Source organism: Psittacula echo (genome assembly GCF_963264785.1).
Source record: "Psittacula echo genome assembly, chromosome: 4".
Taxonomy (NCBI): Eukaryota; Metazoa; Chordata; class Aves; order Psittaciformes; family Psittacidae; genus Psittacula; species Psittacula echo.
Genome location: NC_137738.1, coordinates 102,096,400 through 102,118,688, shown reverse-complemented (window position 1 = coordinate 102,118,688; position 22,289 = coordinate 102,096,400). Strand labels below are relative to the sequence as shown.

Below are 22,289 nucleotides of genomic sequence, written 5' to 3'. Positions count from 1 at the left end.
AGCACAAGGCTGGTTGCTTCAGGAGAGACAGCTGGGATGAGACAAGAACAAGATAAGCAGTGAGGTCAGGAGCTGGTGGGGGTTGCTGATGACCTATTGGAATTTTGTTGGCATTCTGAGAGGAAAAGCAACAGAAATTCACCATTACTAGAAAGCAGGATGTGGAACATCAGCTCATAACTCCTAGAGGTAATGAAGACTAATGGTGCCTGAGGTTTTTTTCATGCTTCTAATAACATTTCTGTCACATGCTGAAGAACTGAATTGTAGGAGTCATTAACACAGCAAAATATATTTTACTTCATTTTCAAAATAATACATTTTAAAAATCACCTTGTCTGTAACACTGATCAAAACTATTTACAGGTAAAATTTTTTACAAAAATACATTTTTAACTTTAAAAAAAAAATACAAAAGAAATCACAGGGATTAAGGCTGTAAGAATTAAAATTCTAGTCCCAGAAGACTATGGAGAAATAGTCACAAGTAAACACACAGTCTGTGATGCACTACACAGTTTCTACAATAAAGCATCCTTCTTATTATCTAACAATATTCAGTGCAAATATACAAAGTTAACATTAGAAATCTAATCATGGTATGATGAACTAAGGGGCAATAGATCTTGCTGGGAACCAAAAAGAAGACCTTCCTAGAGCTTCAGTTACTAGAAACTAACTGACTTGGTTCCTGTGCTTGTCATCGAGGTGTCTGTAATTAAAAGCCTGACAGAACAGGACATCCAACAGCTCTGCCTGTGGGCACACCATCTCTGTCTGTACCACTCTAGCACAAGACCACACCTATCAGATGCTGTCTTCACAATGTGTTTGCTCTTCCCCAGGTGTTCTCTTCTGCAAGTTTTTCCCTCACTGAAGCCACATTTACCATCACACTCCTCACTGCCCACTGATTTTGCTTGTTTCTGTGTTACGGTCAAAACCCCTGCAACATGACAAATTCTATTTCACCAGGGATGGCTCGACATCACCCAAAATCACTATGGACCACAAGTTAGAAGAGCTTACTGGTGCCAAGTCAGAGTGGTATTTAGCCATTAATACTGAAAATAGCTTGTGAAGTTGAATACTGGTGAGCAGTGACAAATTGTACAGGCACTTTCTTCTCTTTCCAGGAATCCTTCCAAAAAGGATAAAGCAATAAAACATTGTCATAATCTTAGAATGCCCAAAACATCACTTTACTTTGACAACTGTAACCTGTAAAAGGACTTCTTAACCTAGGAGTAGATGGCAGTAGAAGACACTTGGAAAAGAGACCTCAAGTATTTAACAGACCAATTACCACTGCATCTTTGAGTGGGCAGGATTCACTAATTAAATTTCATATTAGAGCTGGTTTAGTGTAACTAGCAGGCTTATTGCAGTATTGGGCCTTCAAAATTTTCTATTTCCCAATCATCGACTTCAGGTGTTCAAGTTTACACTCTTCAGTGAAGCCTTCAACAACATCCAGAGCTTTGACCTTCACCAGCAAGAAGAGGACTTCTTTTGTTTCATCACTACAAAAAAACCCAAGAAAATATTATATTGCAGCACTTCCATGTGCCTGCCTTAAGCACATTTTATGTTTATTCATCTTAAAAAAAAGAGTAAGATATCTATCCTCAGCTGCTTGTCATCAAGTGACCTTGGCTACCCTGATCACTAACAGTACCCAACATTGGCAGCTCAAACTGTCAATTAAACTAGAACTGCAGAAGCACTGCTTTACATTCTAACCTCATCTTTTGTTTTATGTCTATAGAATATACGCAATGAAAACAACCTTGAAAGTGTCAAATACATGAGGCTTAAGGTACTTAAAGAAGTATTTAACATAAATTATTCAAGGAAGTGCCAGAATCCCCAGGAAAGCCTTATCTATTACCTGCGGTTATTCTTGTGCAGTGTACGGGCGCATTGGAGCAAGTACTGGCAGAAGTTCTGTAATTCAGGGAGGGTTGACCCACTTTCAAGATCTTGGAACCACCTTTCTGGGAGACACGCAACCACCTGCTCACACCAGAAGTTTTTAAGAAGAAAATCTTTCAATATAATGAAGTCCCATCACCTCTGACAGGAATCTTCTGGCACATTCGGTTATTATCAGGAGCATGTGTTTTTTCTTTGAAACCAAGATTGATTATCCCTACTAGGAGTTATTCATAAGAACCTGTGGACCAATATTTGCTCTAAAATGCTTTTATGCACCAAGGTCATTAAAAAAAAAAATTAAGACAAATTTTAAATTATGTTTAAATTTTAAAATCTTTAAATATTCCCTCTTCAGTTTCAACCACTCTTCATAAAAACAACAAAATAAAAGCTTTTAGCTTAAACCCTCCCTCCAATGTACAAGTAATCTTTTACCTTATGACACTTTACTATATTATCAGGCCCTGGTGGTGTGTTTAAGAGGTTCAGAAGAAGGTAACGATTCAGCAACTTGCATAGTCCCAAATCACGGATGGTATCTTCCTGTACAATTCCATCCCAAAGAAGAACATTGAAGAGCAGCTGCAGTAATGAAGAAACAGAGAATGTATAGCGGGTGGCTGGAAGTGTGCTTAAACACAGTATCACAAGTTCTGTGTAAGATAAAGATAATGTTATGTCCCTTCGTTAGACCAGGTTGCTCTAAGCCCCATCCAACCTGGCCTTGAACACTGTCAGGGATGAGGCACCCACAGGTTCTCTGGGCAACCTGTTCCAGTGCGTCATCACCCTCATATTGAACATTTTTTCTTTAACTCTAATCCAAATCTCCCCTCATTCAGTTTAAAGCCCAAGAACACACCTTCCTGAGAAACACAATGGTTATCCACACCCTAACAGAATCATAAAATGGTTAGGGTTGGAAAGGACCTTAAGATCATCAATTCCGACCCCCCTGCCATGGGCAGGGACACTCACACTAAACCTTGCAACCCAAGGCCTCATCCAGCCTGGCCTTGAACACTGCCAAGGATGGAGCATTCACAACCTCCCTGGGCAACCCATTCCAGTGGCTCACCACCCTCTCAGTAAAGAATTTCTTCCTTAGATCCAATCTAAACTTCCCCTGTTTAAGTTTGAACCCATTACCCCTTGTCCTGTCTCTACACTTCCTGATGAAGAGTCCCTCCCCAGCATCCTTGTAGGCCCCCTTCAGATACTGGAAGGCTGCTATGAGGTCTCCATGCAGCCTTCTTTTCTCCAGGCTGAACAGCCCCAACTTTCTCAGCCTGTCTCCATACGGGAGGTGCTCCACTCCCCTGATCATCCTCGTGGCCCTCCTATGGGCTTGTTCCAACAGTTCCATGTCCTTTTTATGTTGAGGACATCAGAACTGCACACAATACTCCAAGTGAGGTCTCACGAGAGCAGAGTAGAGGGGCAGGATCACCTCCTTTGACCTGCTGGTCACGCTCCTCTTGATGCAGCCCAGGATATGGTTGGATTTCTGGGCTGCGAGCGCACATGGAAGCTGGCTCATGTTCATTTTCTCATTGACCAACACCCCCAAGTCCTTCTCCTCAGGGCTGCTCTGAATCTCTTCTCTGCCCAACCTGTAGCTGTGCCTGGGATTGCTCTAACCCAAGTGTAGGACCTTGCACTTGGCACGGTTAAACTTCATCAGGTTGGCATCAGCCCACCTCACAAGCGTGTCAAGGTCCCTCTGGATGGCATCCCTTCCCTCCAGCGTATCAACCGAACCACACAGCTTGGTGTCATCGGCAAACTTGCTGAGGGCGCACTCAATCCCACTGTCCATGTCACCGACAAAGATGTTGAACAAGACTGGTCCCAACACCGATCCCTGAGGGACACCACTCGTTACCGATCTCCAGTCGGACATTGAGCCATTGACCACAACTCTTTGCGTGCGGCCATCCAGCCAATTCTTTATCCACTGAGTGGTCCACCCATCAAATTGATGTCTCTCCAATTCAGAGACAAGGATGTCATGTGGGACAGTGTTGAGCGCTTTGCACAAGTCCAGTTAGATGACATCAACTGCTCTGCCCCTGTCCATCAGTTTCATAGCCCCATCACAGAAAGCCACCAAATTGGTCAGGCAGGACCAATGATGTGCAAGGCCAACGACTCAGGAGGCAGACTTGAGCGAAGATGCATCTTCTGACTGACTGGAAAATTTTGTTTCAATAAAATGAATTGCAAAGAAAAAAAAAAACAAAACAAAAAAAAAAAAAGATGTATTTTCTCTACCTTAGCAGCTGACCAAAACCGCCTGTCTCGAAACTTTGAATGTGGTGATGACCTGTCTTCCATAGTGCTGGTCATGGAAAGAAGGAAAAAAAGATAACAGGAGTTTTTGTTTGTTTTCTAAAGGAAGATAAACAGACAATTGATCTCTTAGATACTGGTGAACATTAATTCTGGAATTGTTTCAGCAGTGACAGCCACAACCAGAATAAATGTCTAGGGAAACAGCTGCCAATTTGAATCCATTGTAATACCACTACTATGAATTAACTTCCAATAGAATTACCATTTGGAAAAACCTGTGTCTGCATTTTATGGATATGTATCAAAACAGAACTGCTTAGAACCAAACATCCTACCCCATCTTTAGCAAAGCTTCTCTCATAGTTGTATCTTAACCCCACATCTCCCAGACTCTTACTTACTCCCATCTTTGAAATAATGCCCAGAAATAAGCATCCATGATAAAAACCCTATTTTTGGAACAAGAGGAGGAATTCAGGGGACACAGGTACACACCACCAGACAACCTGGGCTAAGACAGGCCCTCAGACATAAACTGCTATGCTAAAACCAGACTGTACATCTCATATATTGAAAAGCTTTCAGTTACAAGAGCAAAAAAAAGCATTAAGTCAGTGGGGTTACCCTTTTAGAAAGGGTTCATGAAGAGGACAAAGGCTTCATAACCTCTCCCGTAATAAAACAGTAGAAGGCACGTTTGTTCCAGAGCTATTAATGAATGTTTACAATATTTCATCTATAGCTGTGCAGGAGAAGGGTAGAGGAATTAAACTTGTATTTTTTCAAAAGATTCCCAGAGTCAGCTTACCTTTTAGGATACAGAGGAATAAAGACATCTTCCTCTACAGATTTCTTCATTCTTAGGACGACCACATTCATCAAATCCTATTAAAAAAGAATTATTAATGTGTCTCACAAGAAAGACTTCGTCTTCCATTTGTAACAACTTCATTGGTTATTTTGTTCATCTAGAAGTGCAGTGTTACAGATAAGTACAGCTGCCACTTGTATATAAAACACACTGAAAAGTAATATATTAAAAAGAGTAGACAAATCACAGCTATACCTATAGGGTTAACCTAGTGTATTTAATCACTAGGTTAGGATGTATTTTTAGGCAACATGGTTTCAGGTGCCTTAGATTGCCACCTACCTTTTTTTAAAGTTTAGTTTACCTTCTGTACAACTTAGCTAAGATATCTTAGCTAAGATCAACTGTACCACTTGACTTCAAGTCATGGTTTCAAATCAGCACCTTTGGAAGGCTCAGAAGGGATAAAGATTTTCTTAAAATACTTCTTTTCATATTCAGGGCCTAAACATCCATTCTGTTTCACCAGTTTTATACTAGATACACCTCCAGATTTATATCAGAGTAAAACTGGAATCAGACTGAAGAAGGGCATGCTAGAGTAACTATGGGTATAAAAGTAATTATTAAAAGATTGCCAAGATTACAAAGCAGCCTTTCTCCTAGTGAAATAATTAACCTTTAGGGATTTTCAAGTTTTAAAATTCTATAGCTACTTTATAAGTAAAAGCTTAAGGAGTTGACCACTGAAGCATTATGAGCATGTAAAGCTCAAACTTGGAAAGATAATTAAATGCAAACGTAAATTCTAACCAGCGCCACTGCAGTGAAGCAAGATTAGATGTATAATCAGCTTCTTGGTAGGTACAGGCAGAATTTTTCTAGAACAGGAGCTATTTCTGCCTTAAGACCGTCCCATCTCCCACCACCTTCAATAAGGACAGCATTAGAGAGTTGAAAGTTTATCTGTTAAATCTTGTCAAAGCAAACAAGTAATCAGAACCAAACAACTTCAGGACAGTGCTCCTAAGAGCACACACAGTGGATGAAGAGCTTTTTTTTTTTACCTCTCTTGCTTGACTGCGCTTATTTCTTGAAAGGACTTGTTTTACAAAGATGTTGTTGCAAAGCTGTACAAGATTCTTTGTCTGTGAAGTAGATAAAGGATCCCACACACTCTCCACAAATGCTGAAAATAAGGAAATTCATTTCAATCACAATATGCAAGTACGTATCCGCTCTAGTTCAAGGCACCGCAACGTAATAGAAGCAAACACGTAAAAAGCTAAGCCACCCTCACTGATCTCACAAAGTGGTTACTTTAGTCCCCAAGAGTGAGGCTATGGAATCATTGCATCTTGGAGCACCATTACATAACTAACATTATTTGAAAGCTATTGCTTTTATTTAAGGTTTGATTGCCTAACTCAATGAACACTTTCAAGACAATCTCACTATACCTGCAATTTTTGGAAGAATAGTTTTTTCAATCACCCTAGGCAAAACTTCTTGATCAGGATCATCATCCCTTTTTGATTCTGATACAGCTTTGGCACCGCTGAATTCTTCTATAGCTTTGAACCAGGGCATCTCTTCCAACTCTGCAAAATTCTGCTGAAAGACCATTCCTGTTAGTTTTTCACTTTGTCAGGCTTAAAAGAAAAGCTCCATCCAATGATACCAGAGATTCCCACTTAATTTCAGATCCACCCTCTTCACTGACCAGGCCAAAATGGCAAATCAGTAAAACTACACTTAAAGATGAAATTTAAAGGTGGGAATTCTAAAGTGTCTTCAAACAACTCAAGAGAAGAATTCTTTTTATATGGGGCATTGCAAAAGGGTCTGGATGTAAAGGGAAAGGAGAAGGTTAAGAAGACTCCAACCACATGCTTCAATTTCTGAGACCAACACAGTATCTTTCTATTCATTTCTAATGCACCATGCTACGTATAGAAAAAACACCTTGATTTTTCGTATTGTGTATTAATACACAAACACATGTACAATTTTTGCAGAAAACAAAGTCAGCTGGTGCACCTACCTCAAGAGGATTCCAATTCATTAACTGAACTCTGATCAATGGATTTAATAGCTTAGGCAGGCAGAAACTGATGTAAGCATCACAGTAAGAGTCAGGAAGCTTCTCTTTCCATTCCTGGAATTTCAACAGGATTTTTCTGATGTCACAAAAATCTGCATGTACATCTTCAAAGACCTTCCTACTATCCTCTAAAACGTTATCTATGGATAATATTCATTGGGAATAAAAAGAAACAATCACAGAACTTATTGAAGTATAAGCTGAAGAGTTTATGCATCTATAGGACATGAGAAATATCTGTATGATATTTGTCATTTATCTTTGACACATCTGCTACTGAAATGGGTTTTAAAACTGGCTCATTGGAAATCCCAGTTTCATAAAAGATACTGTCAGAAGACCAAAAAAGGGCAAGTTTCTTCATGATCTACTCCACAGACTTACACAACAACGTTTCAAACTTTACAACACTGATAAAATTTGAAACATGCAAATACTTCTGGGGTTATCTGGAAAAAGCGTATTATGCCTTTCCCTGCTCCCCCTCATCCATTTATTTAAGATAACTAGAACACCAACCTTTCATTCACTCTGTCTTCAGGAAACAAATTGATTATACAAAACACATTGTAGCATCACATTGAGTACTGACAGATTAGCTCTGGCATGATCTAAAACAGCTTACTTCTAGTTCAACCAGTCATGTGTAATGCCACCACCACAAGTCATACCAAAAGAAATCTACACCCAAATGCACCTATTCTTCCTGAGCCATTAGTCAGAACTGTCAAGAGTGCATTTCTTTCCTACAGTGTGCAACCAGGAATATGTAACTCAAAGTATTCCTTTACCTTGAATTATTTGTCTCTTTATCTTTCCTAAAATCATTAAAAAAAAATATATCAAAGAGATTTTGTTCTTGGACATTGAGACAGTCACTAACCTTTGCTCTTCTGGAATTCATTAATCTCTGCTGGAGTCAGCTCATCATCACTTGACATGCCTTCATGATGATCCGCTTCTCCTGAACACTCTCTCGCTTGCCGTCTGCAAGTCCTGTATTTTGTAATGAACTCAGGTGAGCGACCCTCTCCAGTGTATGTAGAAAATCCATTAAAATTATAATAGAATCATATAATAGGGAATTCCAAGGTTCTTTCTGCTTCAAAGTACAGTTATGAGTTGAGGCACCAATGCAACTGTAAAACTTTAAAAACTCCCAATACTTAAAGAGTTGGTACCAATCCCTGAACACAGTCGTTATAAAAAAAATGTAGTAACTGACCTATACTGATGAGAGTGTAGACGTCGCTTTGCTTTCACTCGCCATCAACTCCCAGCAGCAACAATACCACCTATTTTTGCTATCTATACAATAATACAAATATATATTTCTGTAGAAAGTCATAATATTATTTATTAAAGCTCCCCTCATATAGTTTTTCCTCACTTAAGACTTGTTAATTTAAAATAACAAGATCTATAAGCATTCAGATTCAAATCAAAATGAACAGAATGATATTAACAGAGAGATGGTTTCCAAGTACTTCAAGTTTTGGAAAGCAAGTATGTATTTTTTTGTGTTATCTCATTTAGTAATCCTACAGGTTTACACTCATCACTGAGTACGTGACAGGAAGCCAGTGCACAGTACATTAAATCAGAGTTAAGTGCACCTATATGTAATAGCTACCTTCGACGCTCACACATTTCCAGAAGCTGTGTCTTCTTATGACCTTTTAATCCATCATTACCAAGTTTGTCATTCCCACCTATTCAGAAAACAAAAACATACAAAAATAAAATGGTTTGATTTTAAAGTTTCTATTTTTTCAGTCAGGAAAAACAGATTCTCCTCCTATTGTTCTTCATTTGGAAAATAGGCAAATTAAAGTCAAACCTAATCTCCAGAGCAATGCACAGTAAGTATTATTTTTAACTGCATATAGTCAGATGTGATCGTTTCCTTATAGCAGTTGATGAAAAGGTGAGTTTCATGACATTCCAGACAACCCTCACTGCTTACTAATCCTGGAAAAAGAACTTAGTGTCTTCCATGATATGTTCTTAGTAGCGTGAAAGGCAAGCATAGAGGTCTACCTTCATCCTGTAGTTCAAAAATGAAACCATGTAATAAATTACAGTAACTTTTGAGCTCCAGTTCCAACACTGTAATGGAAGTTAAATCCCTGATTTACACTATTCAAAAATCACTGCATTTAGATTTCAAGACTAGTCAGCCCCCACTGTCTCCTGTTATCTGAGTGGTAACTGACCCCAACTACCCTTATTCTGAATCTTGAGTCTAACACAGAATTAGAAACTAGAAGCATTCTCTATTTTGGCCATTCATTTGTAGCCCTATTAGCTAGCTGGTATGTGCACAACATGCCAAAACAAGTGTACTACTACTACGGAAGTATTATTTATGACAAAACAGCCTTTCTACTATACTAAATACAACTAGGACCATAAAAACCAATTAAAAGTGCTATTAAACATGCAAGTCCAGTCTCATTTGTAATGAGTTAGAAGTAAAATCATTTTAATGCCAACTTATTATGGCACTACCCTTTTCTTCTTAACACCTGCTGTCAGCTTGCTACACCATTTTACAAAATCATACAGGCTGCTAGCTTCCACTAATCAGCAGTTTATCCTGTGTAGTGAGAAAACTGAACCCATATGATCAGCAGTTACCAGGAACTGGTGCATCTGGCCTCCATCTGTTCCCAGCATCTCCAAGCATACTGCTTTTTGACTAAGCAGTTTTAAAGGGTTTGGTTTTGGATGTTTGGTTGGGTATTTCTAAATAGCAGCAGCTAGAGATTCATATGGCATACAAACAATACATTGGTGTGGGAAGAAAGTGAGGTAACTGCAATAATTTTTTATACAGTGACTGAAAAACACCATTTTGTTTTAGATAAAACACAAAGGTGCTTTTTTCTTTATGCCCTTCTCTTCACATGTCACCTAATATGGAATCTCAATTCTGAGCACAAATAGCCTTAAAGATGGTCTCATGTAGAAGTGGTGCTGCAAGTGAACACCCTACTTTTCACCTCAGTTGAACACACCTACAGACAATGGAAAGGAAAAAGCAGATAAGAGTAAAAAAGGAACTGCAGAGCTTCTGCTCAAAGAGTAAATGTTTCAACAAGAAAATAACTTTTAACTTCATACTAACTTGTCAGATGCTGAATATAAGCAGATTCATCTTTCAGTTCATCTTGCCTTCGTTTCAATACTCTCATGGCTCGTTGCTGAAGAAGTACATGTACAGCCAATTCTAGCTCATTAATGGATTTCAGCTGAAATATAATAAATTCTAATCAGGTTTTCAATTAATTAAAATCCCAAAAGAATGGAAAAACCCAACCGTTTCTATGGCTTTTCAGTATAGCTGTGAAATTAGAACCAAACTGTCATAGATTAAAAATAAGTTCCTGGTCATTGGAGTTTTGCAGGCTTTTTTATAAGGCTGAAAAAGCACAAACTAAATGTCAGTTGCTCACCACAGGACTACCTAAGACTTCCTATAAAAGGCTTCAACAGGACAATATAATTGGTGTGCTTTGTTTGCTTTCAGTTTGCCTTTGAGCCACCAGCCATTACAGAAAACGTACTTATTAAACTAATTTTTTTTCTTCTTTAAAGTTACATACAGAAATTCACAACTGCAATGCAACAAAGTGAAATAAATTAGATGTGGTAGCACAGTCTGTAGAGGATAAGAGCAGTTTACTTTCACTGAGGCCAAACCTCAGATGGCTCTTCCCCTTCTCCGAACCTTCACCTTTTTAAATACACAAAGCTTGCAGATCACAAGGCAGTTGCAGACAATAATGTCCACAAATTCTCACATAGCTCCGCTAACTCAATCCCAACTTGAACCCAACACAAAATCCTTACCACCTCTGTTACATAACCCTGAGTAAAAACATTCTGAGATCCCAAAAGTGAACTTAAATGCCACCTCTCATGCAACTTCAGTGCACTCTCATTACTAGACCTGCAGAAAACTCCCTCCAATAACATTTTGTTTTCATCCAACAGAACCTAGCTGAGACCACAGCTCAAGCAAACATACCTATACTAGCTTGATCATCACTTCAGGTGAAGGTTGATAGTTTTCCTGCTATTTTGTTTCCTGTTACATTAAAATTTCTGACAGAACTGATTTTTAACTGGATGGTATCCCTCCATTTCCAAACAAACCCCCCTCATCTTTCATTGACAGAATGCATCTTTATCATCTGGATAAAAAAAAAAAAAAAAAGAAGGGAGGAAAAAATACATACTTTTTCATTCAAACAGTTTATCAAGTTTTCCACATATGTTTTCATGGACCTGTAGAATTTGTAATTCAGAGCTGCATCTGAAGACTTCTCTAGCACCTGGACAGTCACCTTGGAACTCTCAATGTCCTCCTTGTATTTCTCATACTCCCTCTGGTGGGCACGGTGCACATTCTGTAGTGATGTTATCCTAAGAGAAGAGAAACACAGAAAACTAAACTATTGCCAAGGTAACAGCTGATGCATTTCTAAACATTTTTTCCATTATAATCACATATAAAAATCTTTGCCTGTGCTAGTACTTGCACATAAGCAGCGCCGGAAGATTTACGCATGCCAGCATTTTCAGAAGTATGGGGCTGGACAAGCATCATAGTTTGAAGATTCAAACACCATTTATGTGGTGCTAGTTTTGATATTTGACCTAGATTTTTACCTAGATATTTTACCTGATATCTTACCTAGATTGCTCAATGTACCATACATCCTAAAACCATAAAAAGCCAAATTTCATGGCATCACATTAATTGGATTTTACCCAATGTAATCTGAAGAAACTACAGCTCATGTCAGCATGTCCATAACACCAGTTCAGTATAAGTTGCATGGATAGCAGTATCTATCAGCATTCACCATGTGCTTGCTACTAAATACAAACCAACTGAGGACTCCTGCTGCAAGTAGTTGATAAAACCCAGGAACCTGTATCTATAGCTCTAGTAGACAGGAACATTTATATGTATCACAACTCCGCTTCCTATTTTTCTTCCCCCTTCCCTCCTCACATATCCCAAGTGTTTGCTCAACTTGAGCAAGCCTGTAACAGAATCAAGAAACAGACCACAACTTACTTCACTTCCCTGAAGCAGGGAACACTTTTCAACAAAGATAACTGAACTACACTACTGTTCTCTACCTTGCTACAATTAAAAATACTCAACTATTTCAGCATTTACCATGTTAAACAGATCTACAAAGCTTACGTTAAACGGGTCCCCCCTCCACTTCTTGCTATTTGCCAGATGGGTTTCCCACTCTTGGTAGCTTTATTCTTATTTTTCTTACTTGATTCTGTACCAAAATTTCTACTTCATTTAACTCAATTCCTTTCAGGTGATTACGGCAAAGAAAGCATAAGAAAATTCCACAAAAATATTTAGTCCAATTTAGTTACAAATTTTTAAACAAGCAGGTCAGTGATGGTCTGTAGAAAGCAAAGCATATACAGAGAGAGCACAGTGCAAGTTCATAGCAGCTATTTATATTTCAGCTGTATAACATTACTTGTCTAAACTTATCTGAGCAGCTGCTTCCTGATGCTCTGAGAGATGGCAGGCGATGGCTTACCCTGGGATGTCTGATTGCAACTGTCCTTCTCACACACCCTCTGGGAGGTTCCAACCTCCATTCCAGGATGCTTCAGCTGCCCATACAGCAGCTGAGCTGCTAAAGAAAAGTCACAGCCTGGCTCCCAACTAAAGAGAAATATCAAGAAAGGTTCTAGTTTGCCTAAACAGGCTGTACAGAGTTTACTGCTGCTTTTAGGAAATACTGGTGTAAGAGCCACTGTAAGGGTGCTAGGATTGTCAGCTCCACCTGCCCCAGTTGAAGTTTTGCTTGCTGGGCAAACATAACATTGAACCAATGCTTCTGTCAAATACTACTAGAAAGCATAAAAAGCTGCTGCCATTTAAATCAATTTACTCTCCAAGTTCTAGTTGATAAAATACTCTTAATGCTCCCCTAAAACAAATCACAGAATCATAGAATACATAGAGTTGGAAAGGACCTTAAAATTATCTAGTTCCAACCTCCCTACCATGGGCAGGGACAAATCATTGCCACTTAAAAATCTACTAGACATCATAACAGGAGTTACTACACATGAAACAACCCAAAAATCCTCAAATATCCTGGAAAAGAATAAAACTTCAAACCCGTATCTCCCATTCTGTGACAAAAACTCAAGAGAACTCAAAAGTTAAGCTCGTAAGAGCAGGATTTACCTTTCGGTCAGTCGCTTCTTCACAATTTCCAAGTTCACAGGTGGCAGAGAAACAGAGGGATCAAACTTTGCCTTAGCTGATTGTGATTCATACAGGGAAGTATCGTCATAAGTTTCCTACAAGAATTTTAAGTGTTAATTTTTAATATATAACTTATACGAGTTTTCCCTCTGCAGCTTTCCAGATCAACATGATGTATCATTCCAATACACAAGGCATATGATATAAAGATATGTATTTCAATAATCAAATTAAGTACAGAAAAATGTACAGAAAAGCACAACACAGAGGCAAAGAAAACAAAGTATAAAACCCTGCATATATATGCTGTATAAACACATATAGTGCATATACATATAAACAGCACAAAGTAATCCATAATTTAGGGTACACCTGAGTTGCTGTTTTGGCCTGAAATATTAGTAGCTTTCAATAGTGCATAATGCTTCTACACTGACAACTGAGACTTAACTAGTATCAAAATTCTAAATATAGAATGTGGAAATAAGCTACAACTAAGTAGTGAAGGCAGTACCTGATTTTATTTATATCTTGCTTTTTTAAAGCTTTTTAATATATTTATGATGAATTATTTGCCATTTATTAGTTGTTTGTCTATTTTCTCATATCAAACTTTCTGATTCCACTCCCCCTATAAATATAAATGCTACATTCTGACAAAGCCTGTGGTCAAGAGAGAGATTTTTCACTCACAACTCAGCTTCACTGTAATTATAACTAAAGAAGGATTCCACTGAGTTTTAGCTTATGAATTAAAAGACATTGTTCTAAACCCATGGAAGGTTGTATATTAAAATCTAGCCAAAACACAATCCACTGAAGCAAGCAAGTCTATAATGAACAAGGTCCACTACTAAAAATTGTTGCGGTTTTCTCAACAGCAGAAATTAAGCTTTCCAGAAACAAGTATGAGGACCTAAGAGCACCAACCATACTGAATTTGGAATTCAGCAGCAGAAAGGTATAACTTTCTCTCAGTCCTCTAACTACTCCCATTTAAGAGGCAAAAGTTTCTACAACTGTCTATTCAGACATAAAGAACTGGTTATTCAGATTTTCCTAATCTGACCCAGAGTAAATGATTCAAGCCAGAAACAAAACTTCCAGCTCATCAGAAGATACGGAGTTTATTTTTGCCAATTATTTACCAGAGGAAAAAAAAAAAAAAAAAGAAAGAAAACAGAATTCTGCTGAACTGCTGAAGAGAGCTCTTGGATTGCACCCAACAAGAATTTAGCACAATAAAAGAATAATTTTTGCTTTACTATCATTGTTGTTATTTGAATACTTTTGCTTTCAAGCGTTCAGAATTCTATTCTCTGCTTTTCAAAGTCTTCCATACAGGTACTGGCTTTTGATGTAGGCAACAATACCCTACTTCTAAACAGCTATGCAGAGATTACAGATTTTCATTATTGCCTTCCCATATTTCTAGTCATCTTTTCCGTGAAGAATCAGTGTATAACTTCCCCAAATCCTCTCTAGCAAAATGACAGGAAGGAGACACAGGAGTACTCCATACAAGCTCTACCACCTATGAGCAAAAAGCAGCTTCCAGGTGTTAGAAAAGCATGCATCACCTGAGAGAGTTTAATGGCTTTCTTTATTTGCTGAACTTCCCACTTAATTTGTGCTTCATCTTCACTTGATTCATCACCCTCAGACACTGAAAGTTGAAACAATCATTAATAGATATAATTACGTCCTGTATTGCACCCCCCTCCCAAAGCAACAATGGATCTCCCCATCACTACTACACACGAAAAACAGCAGATGAAAAATCTGCAGATGGAGGACTTCCAAACTGAAAGGCAAGGAAGGCTTGGAAATAGCTAGTTGGATTTGTAGCGTTTACACCAATATCAATTTCCTCAACATACTGTTTCTCAGACAACTACTGCAGTAAGAGCAGCACAAACATCTTGGGTTTATGTCTGAAGGCAAAGCCATGTATAATACACATAAATAAGGTGTAAGTATAGACTACAACACAGCGAGTGACATTATGCACAGCAAATCCTTGATTGTTCCAAAACACACACTCTACTATAGATACAAAAATCTGATTAGCATTAATTAGAATTGCAGAATCAGCTTGTAGTTATGCATTCCTCATAACCCTTCTTCAAATAATAAAGTAAATCTGTGCTTCATAAACAAAACTATAAGCAGCTGTAAGAGGACAAAAGCAACGGAAATGCCAGATATGCTTTGTGCGCAATAGGTTTGTTCACTTCTGAAGGACTGTGTTGTTTGGGGTTTTTTCCCCTTTTTCAAGAACAATCACGGTGTCAGTGCAGGGAAAGCACTTGGAAGACCAGACTAGATGCAGGAGGCAGGATTTACAGCAATTTTACTCACATTAAATGCTGTGACTCCTACAAGGGGGTTTTTTTGGTGTTTTTTTTTGTTTGTGTTTTGTGGGGTTTTTTTATTTTTGCAGTCAATATGGCCAAAAAATATTTTCTTGTATGTGTCTCAAACCATCCTGCACCACATTAGTAAGACCTAAACCAGGATAATGTCCCATAGAAACTTCAAATACCAGCTGTACAGCATTTTGCCAAGGGCCCTGAGGGGCAAAGCCTTGCACTGCACAACCTTACTGGACAAGTCCCACACTATTTCAGACATAAGTAAAACAAAGCCACAACCACTAGGAGAAACAGTACAAACTCACCCATGTGTTCCGTTATCCTCTGCCCAAGAGTTTTCATTTTAGGAACAAAATCAAGATTCTCTGTATCAGACTCATCCTCACTCTCTAAATCACCGCCTTTTCTCCTCCGAGAGACCTCATGACTGTTGGAAACATCCAGTGGAAGATAATCATCCTGTGTCCTAGCTATCTGACGTTTCCTCCGAGCAGCCTCAATACAATCTGCACTGGGGATGTGACCTGCATTGAAGAGAAAAAAAAAACTAAGGAAAAGACTAAAACCAACACCCCGTACCACTCCTAATGTCAATAACCACCACTGTTCAGGATCACCGTACAATTCTGAGTATAGGACACAAGATGTTTACACTGTGTTTTCCATAAGGACCTGGAAATGCATCCTTGAAAAGTGGTTCTCAGTGTGAAAACAAAGCTCAGACCTTTTTCTTTTAAATGAATTGCTGTTCGACTGTCCTCCTTTTTCCCCATCTCTCCAAAAAAATCAGGGCTACAAAACTCAGAGTTACTAAGGAATCAAAAGTTTACAAATCAGCACACGTGGGTTATATTTTAATCTTATGAAGGGAGCTTATACCATTGCCAAACAGGAATTTTTTCGCAGCCTTTCTTCTGAAACCAATGATTGAAACCAACAATTACTGATCCATTTCCAAAATTAACATGGAAATACAACAAATACCTGCAACCAAAAACTGCCACTATCTTTCAGAAGAAGGGCAGTTATGAGTCAGGACAAACAAGATGCTTATACATTACATGTTTTAAGCTGAGCAGGATTCATGTCACCCATCTTGTCATGTACTTCAGACAAAAAAACACTTTCTTGGTTTTTTGGGGTTTTTTTTTAAGTAACTTCCTTAAAAAACAGAAAAAAAAAAAAAAAAAAAAAACCAAAAAAAAAAAAAAAAAAAAACACCACAAAAAAAACCAGGAAAACAGGAAATCAACCTGGTGATCGATCCTTCCGACTCTGTGAAGAGCTGGAGTCATTTTCAGAATCTGAGCTGTTGTAGTCCTCACTTAGTGAAGAATGACTTTCATCCTCCTTCTCCTCCCTTTCTTCACAAGGGCCTTTGACGCTTCGAGCTCTAGGCTCCAACGGACAGATTTCTGTATTAGGGGTAAAAAAGTAAGATTCATGATTTCAGTTTCAGCTGCTGGAAACTGATGTGCCATGACTGGTTACCAGTAACTATTTACACCTTGCTGCAGCAAAAACTGATCATGTATCTATCACCACTTGCCCTCATCAAAACATGTCCAATGTTATGATATTCCAAGACAGTAATTTACAAGCCAGTTCTTGTCTTGAATCCAAGCATCCATGATAGGCCTAAACTGATACGTCATTCTGAGACACAGATCACATTTACATGCACAAGAGCAATGGTATCAGCTCCCAGATGACAACTGATTAATGTCCTAATAGCTCATAGCACATTTGGGTTCACCTCCCTTAATTTTATAAACTGTATTTAAAAACTGCCTTATTTATTTTGTAAGCGTTAAAAATGAGGGAGTCTTTATTTAAACTACAAAGGTTTATTTATGACTGTTTTGCCTCCAACTATCTTTCAATTCTTTAAAAACATTGATTTCTCTTTGCTTGTCACTACATCTTCAGTAAATCATCAGATTACTGAACAACAGAACATGTCACATTTTGTAAGGGTATGAGGTATAGTTCTATGAGAAGTTACAAAGAAAATTTACCATCTCATCTGAAGCACAATCTCAAAGGGAATTACAGAATCATAGAATGATTTGGGTTGGAAGGGACCTTAAAGATCATCTGGTTCCAGCCCCCCCTGCCACAGGCAGGAACATCTTCCACTAGAGCAGGTTGCTCAGAGCTAAAACATTTCTTAACCTGATTTATTTTAATCTAACAGTAGCAATTAGGGTATATCTTTGATTTGGTAGAGATGTCAAAAGGGGAATAGAGGGGAAGAGAACTTCCAGACACACTTGTTTCTAAAACAAACAAAGCCCAAGTATTTCAATAGGAAGCTTACTACAGCTCAATGACACCTACTATCAGAACAATCAAGGCTATTGACTGCATACAATGAAAGTATTCAAACGCTGTAACAGCACACAGTTTAATAACATGAAGTTTAAGATTTACTGTAAGTGTTATTAAACAAATTTTTACTAAGCTTACATTTTCTCTCAATACAAAATACTCAGATCTAACTGCAACTGGACAGCAATAAGCAGTGGAAAGTTGCCCCACAGTTTGAAAGATATAGTGCTGACATCATCAATTTATCAGACGTTTATTAACCCTGATGTACTAGAGGGGTTCTGCATAACCAAATCTTCTCAAGAACAGCCTCCAAGTTCTGATACTTTTTACCAAGGTTATATGGAAAATAATTTCAGCACAAAAAGATGAAAATTTTAAACCTTTAAAATTTAAAGTAACATTGTAACTATAATCCTGGACTCAATTAGCATGTAAAAAACATCTAACAGCAGTATTTGTACATCACTCTTCACTTACTGATTTTTTTAATACATCTTCATATAAGCATGCCATTAAATATTTAACTGAAAGAAGTACTTACTTTTGCTTTCTCCGGTTTCTGTCTGGGCAGGCAGCAGGCTTTCCTTTCGAACTCTAAAGGTTACTTCATTGAAGGATGGCTTTTTAATTTTAAAGCATTCTTCACCTATTTATATAAAATTAAATTATTCTGAGTAACACTAACAGAGAGCAGTATATGTGCATCCATCCCTGGCAGTGTTCAAGGCCAGGCTGGACAAAGCCTGGGGTGGCATAGTTTAGTGTGAGGTGTCCCTGCCCACAGCAGGGGGTTGGAACTAGAGATCTTAAGGTCCTTTGCAACCGTAAGTATTCTATTATTCTATATATATACACATACGTATTACATCCAAACTGTGTGTCTTCTCTGTGTGCGCACAGCATATTTTTGAAGTTCTGGCTGCATTAAGTCTAGCTAATGCACTTAGTTCCATGGCTTTATTGCTCAAGATAACACCAGCGCTTGATTTAAAACTATGCAGCTCAGCCTCCTCAATACAGCAACACTGTACTGCTGAAATTGTTTCTTTGCAGTCTGTGCTCATCCAAGTGACTCCAGTATGCTGCCCTGACCTGCCCTGTGTCACCAGCCGCAAAAGCAACAGCCCAGAAGAGCAAATTAAACATTTAAACTTCAGTTATTTAAACTTCTTCATCATTAAGCATCCTAATTATAAAATCACATACTACAGAACTGACAGAGCTGGGTTTGGTCAGCCTTGGGAAAAGAAGGCTCAGCTTATTACCATGTTCCAGGTTTTAAAGGGTGGCTACAAGGAAGATGGAGACTACCTTTTCACAGTCACATGGAAAAGACATGGAGTAATGGGCACAAGTTACTCCTTATAACAGGCCAAGTGGACACTAGAGGAAAAACGTTCACAATGAGAACAATCAGCCACTGGAATAATCTCTCCAGGGTAGCGGTGGACTCCCCAGCACTGGACACTTTAAAGATTTGGCTGGCAGGGTGCTGGGACATGCAGTCCAGGTCATGTTTTACCAAGAAAGGCTGGACCAGGGGATCCAACCTGGGATTATGTGAGTCTGTAACACTTTTCTCTGGTTTTCTCCAGCCCTAAGAAGCTCTCAAATGCTTCCCGGCCAAAAGCACACGAACATACATAATCTTTCAAAATACTTTTACACGGGTTTCTTTTATAAATCCCCACAACAGCCCTATCCCTGACGCAGAATCCCTATTTTTGCTTACAGAGAAAAAGGCTTAATGGTGACTCGCAGCTCCCCGCACCAGCAGCCAGGCGCCTCGGGATCCGCGGACCGAACGCGTGGCGCGGAGGCTCGGCCCGGTGCGGCTTCGATGGCCCTTAGGATGGGAGGACGCTGCCGGACACTTACCTTCTGGCTCCTCCTCACTACCGAAACTCAGCAGCACCTTTCCCCCTCGCGCCGGCCCGCTTCCGGCGACGCGCGGCCCTCGGACCGTTGCCGCCTTTCCGCCCTCCTCCCGGCCCCCGGGGCTGCCCTCCGGCTCCTCTGCGGGCTGCGGCCCCTCTCCGGGTAACGGTCCCTCTGCCGCGGGCGTCCTGGCCCCCTCCGGGGACGCGGCGGTGCTGCCGGGGCCTCCCTCGCCCTCCTCAGGCTCCGCTTCCGGCTCGGAGCAGGAGCTGGGGCCGGGGGCCGGTGACGGGGCGACAGCGGGCTCGGGCTCCTCCTCACTGCTGCTGGAAGCTGCACGCCGCCGGCCGCGAAAGTTACGCGGGGGTCGCCGGAACATCACGGCCGGCACACAGCCGCGCAACCCCAAGCACGCCTCGTCCTCAACGCGCACGCACGAAAACCCCAAAGCGCCACCCCCACCCCCGAGCAAATCCCGCCCCACGGTGGAGAGCCGCGTCCATGGGCGGGGCGCGGGAACAGCTGTCCAATGAGGGCGAGGGGCGTATCCCGCGCTGAACGGCCGAGGGCCCGCCGGGTGGGCGGGGACAGGTGTCATGAGGGAGTGAGGCGGGAGGTGGTGCACGGTGTGGGCTTGGAGGCTGGGGACAGGGACAATAATTACTATAATTAATAATGACCATTTCTAAATAAAGGTTTTATAATTATTATACTTAATCATAGAATGGTTTGCGTTGGAAGGAACCTTAAAGTTCATCCAGTTCCAACCCCCTGCCACGGGGCAGAACACCTTCCACTAGACCAGATTGCTCTAAGGCCCGTCCAGCCTGGCCTTGAACGCTGCCAGGGATGGGGCAGCCACGGCTTCTCTGGGCAACCTGTGCCAGCGCCTCACCACCCTCACAGGGAAGAATTTCTTCCTAATATCTAATGTAAATCTCCCCTTTTTCAGTTTTAAGCCACTATGTGAATGAATAATAATATATAACTACTAATGTATAATTATAAAATAATTTAGAATTATTAATAATACAGACTGATAATAAATAAATATTTTAATAATACATTATTATAAGTATAAGGCTCATTCTGTAGCTTGTTCTCAAAAACTGATCACACATTTTTCTTCTTTTCTCTGGGCTTAGCTCGGTAAGGGAATCAGGAGCACGGGGAGGGGAGCATATGGCTGGGAAGAGAAGGAAGGTGGTGTGTGATGGCTTGAATCGCTTTGCTTAGTGAGGAGTTGCACTGTAGCTTTTGCCAGCCTTTGATTTCTGCAGTGCTGACTTGAGTTATGTATGATGGGCTATGCAGAAAGAAAGCACATCCAGCTTCAAATGAAACCATGACAGCGAGGCAGAGCGCGTCTTTCAAATAAGGCCTTTGTGTCCCAAGAGAAGTATCCAAAACAGAGAATGTTTGTAATGTTCTTGCTGAAACTGTTCCATGTTTCTGTCCTTCATCTGTAAAATGAAGACGCTAATATTAACCTGCCTCAGGAATCTTTTGAAGAAAGAGCTGCATTTGCAAAGCATCCATTACAGTAAAAACAATATAAAAACCCAAGAGAAAATCAACTAAAATATTTTTCTGTTCAGCACTGCTTCTGAATGGTATATATTAAATAAAGCCCAAGGCTATACAATGAATAATGAGCCTTAAAAACCTGTAACAACTCAGTAAGCACCATTGATCTTCCAAGCATTATTCATCTTCTACACTGAAAAAGGTTGAAAAAACCTGGTGAATAAATAAAGTAGTTCTGCAAGCACTGGAATGAAACTCCCCTATGGATTTGTGCCTTAAACTGACTAATCGCAAGTTCTGATTCAAAGCTGCCTTATTTCTGTGGTACTGATACATGATTTCCCTTTGTAGTTTCTCTGTCTGAGCGATGAAGAATACGCTGGGGATGCAAAAGTATGTTGAGTTTTTCCATTGTAACCTGGACAATTAAGAGTTTGCTGACATAGATTAACCTGGAATAATCCCCATAAAGTTACTTATTTTTGGTTTACCACTCCAGGACTGATCATGGAATGGTTTGGGTTGGAAGGGACCTTAATGATCATTTAGTTCCAGCCCTCCTGCCATGGGCAGAGCACGGTAGGGAAATCACCTCCCTTGACCTGATGGTCAAGCTTCTTTTGATGCAGTCTGATGGAGAGTTCATGATGCTAAACAAAGATTTTTTGAGTTTTACCAGGAACCTGTTGTTATCCTGACGTCCTTATAACAGTGACAAAGCTCCTTTCCTTTGCTGTGAGTATGTATAAAAGAGGGGGT

General features: G+C 39.7%; 1 protein-coding gene across 3 annotated transcripts; it reads right to left on the bottom strand.

The window, feature by feature from the left end:
• Positions 1–257: 257 nt before the first annotated feature.
• On the bottom strand, positions 258–20,448 carry GCFC2 (GC-rich sequence DNA-binding factor 2). Of its 3 annotated transcripts, none has more exons than XM_080616874.1 (18): positions 20,004–20,448; positions 18,667–18,771; positions 17,045–17,206; positions 16,097–16,315; positions 14,997–15,082; positions 13,396–13,511; positions 11,393–11,579; positions 10,279–10,402; positions 8,782–8,860; positions 8,032–8,144; positions 7,089–7,288; positions 6,505–6,658; positions 6,112–6,233; positions 5,042–5,118; positions 4,213–4,279; positions 2,374–2,520; positions 1,892–2,016; positions 258–1,523 (listed from the first exon to the last, which is right to left on the bottom strand). In XM_080616874.1, exons 1-18 carry the CDS (start codon positions 20,380–20,382, stop codon positions 1,409–1,411), a joined length of 2,577 nt encoding a protein of 858 aa, XP_080473000.1. In that variant the 5' UTR covers positions 20,383–20,448; the 3' UTR covers positions 258–1,408. The 3 variants fall into 3 exon arrangements, with proteins under 3 accessions (XP_080473000.1, XP_080473002.1, XP_080473001.1); XM_080616876.1 differs by having other exon boundaries at positions 1,896–2,016; XM_080616875.1 differs by having other exon boundaries at positions 6,505–6,655.
• Between the last annotated feature and the right edge of the window lie 1,841 nt (positions 20,449–22,289).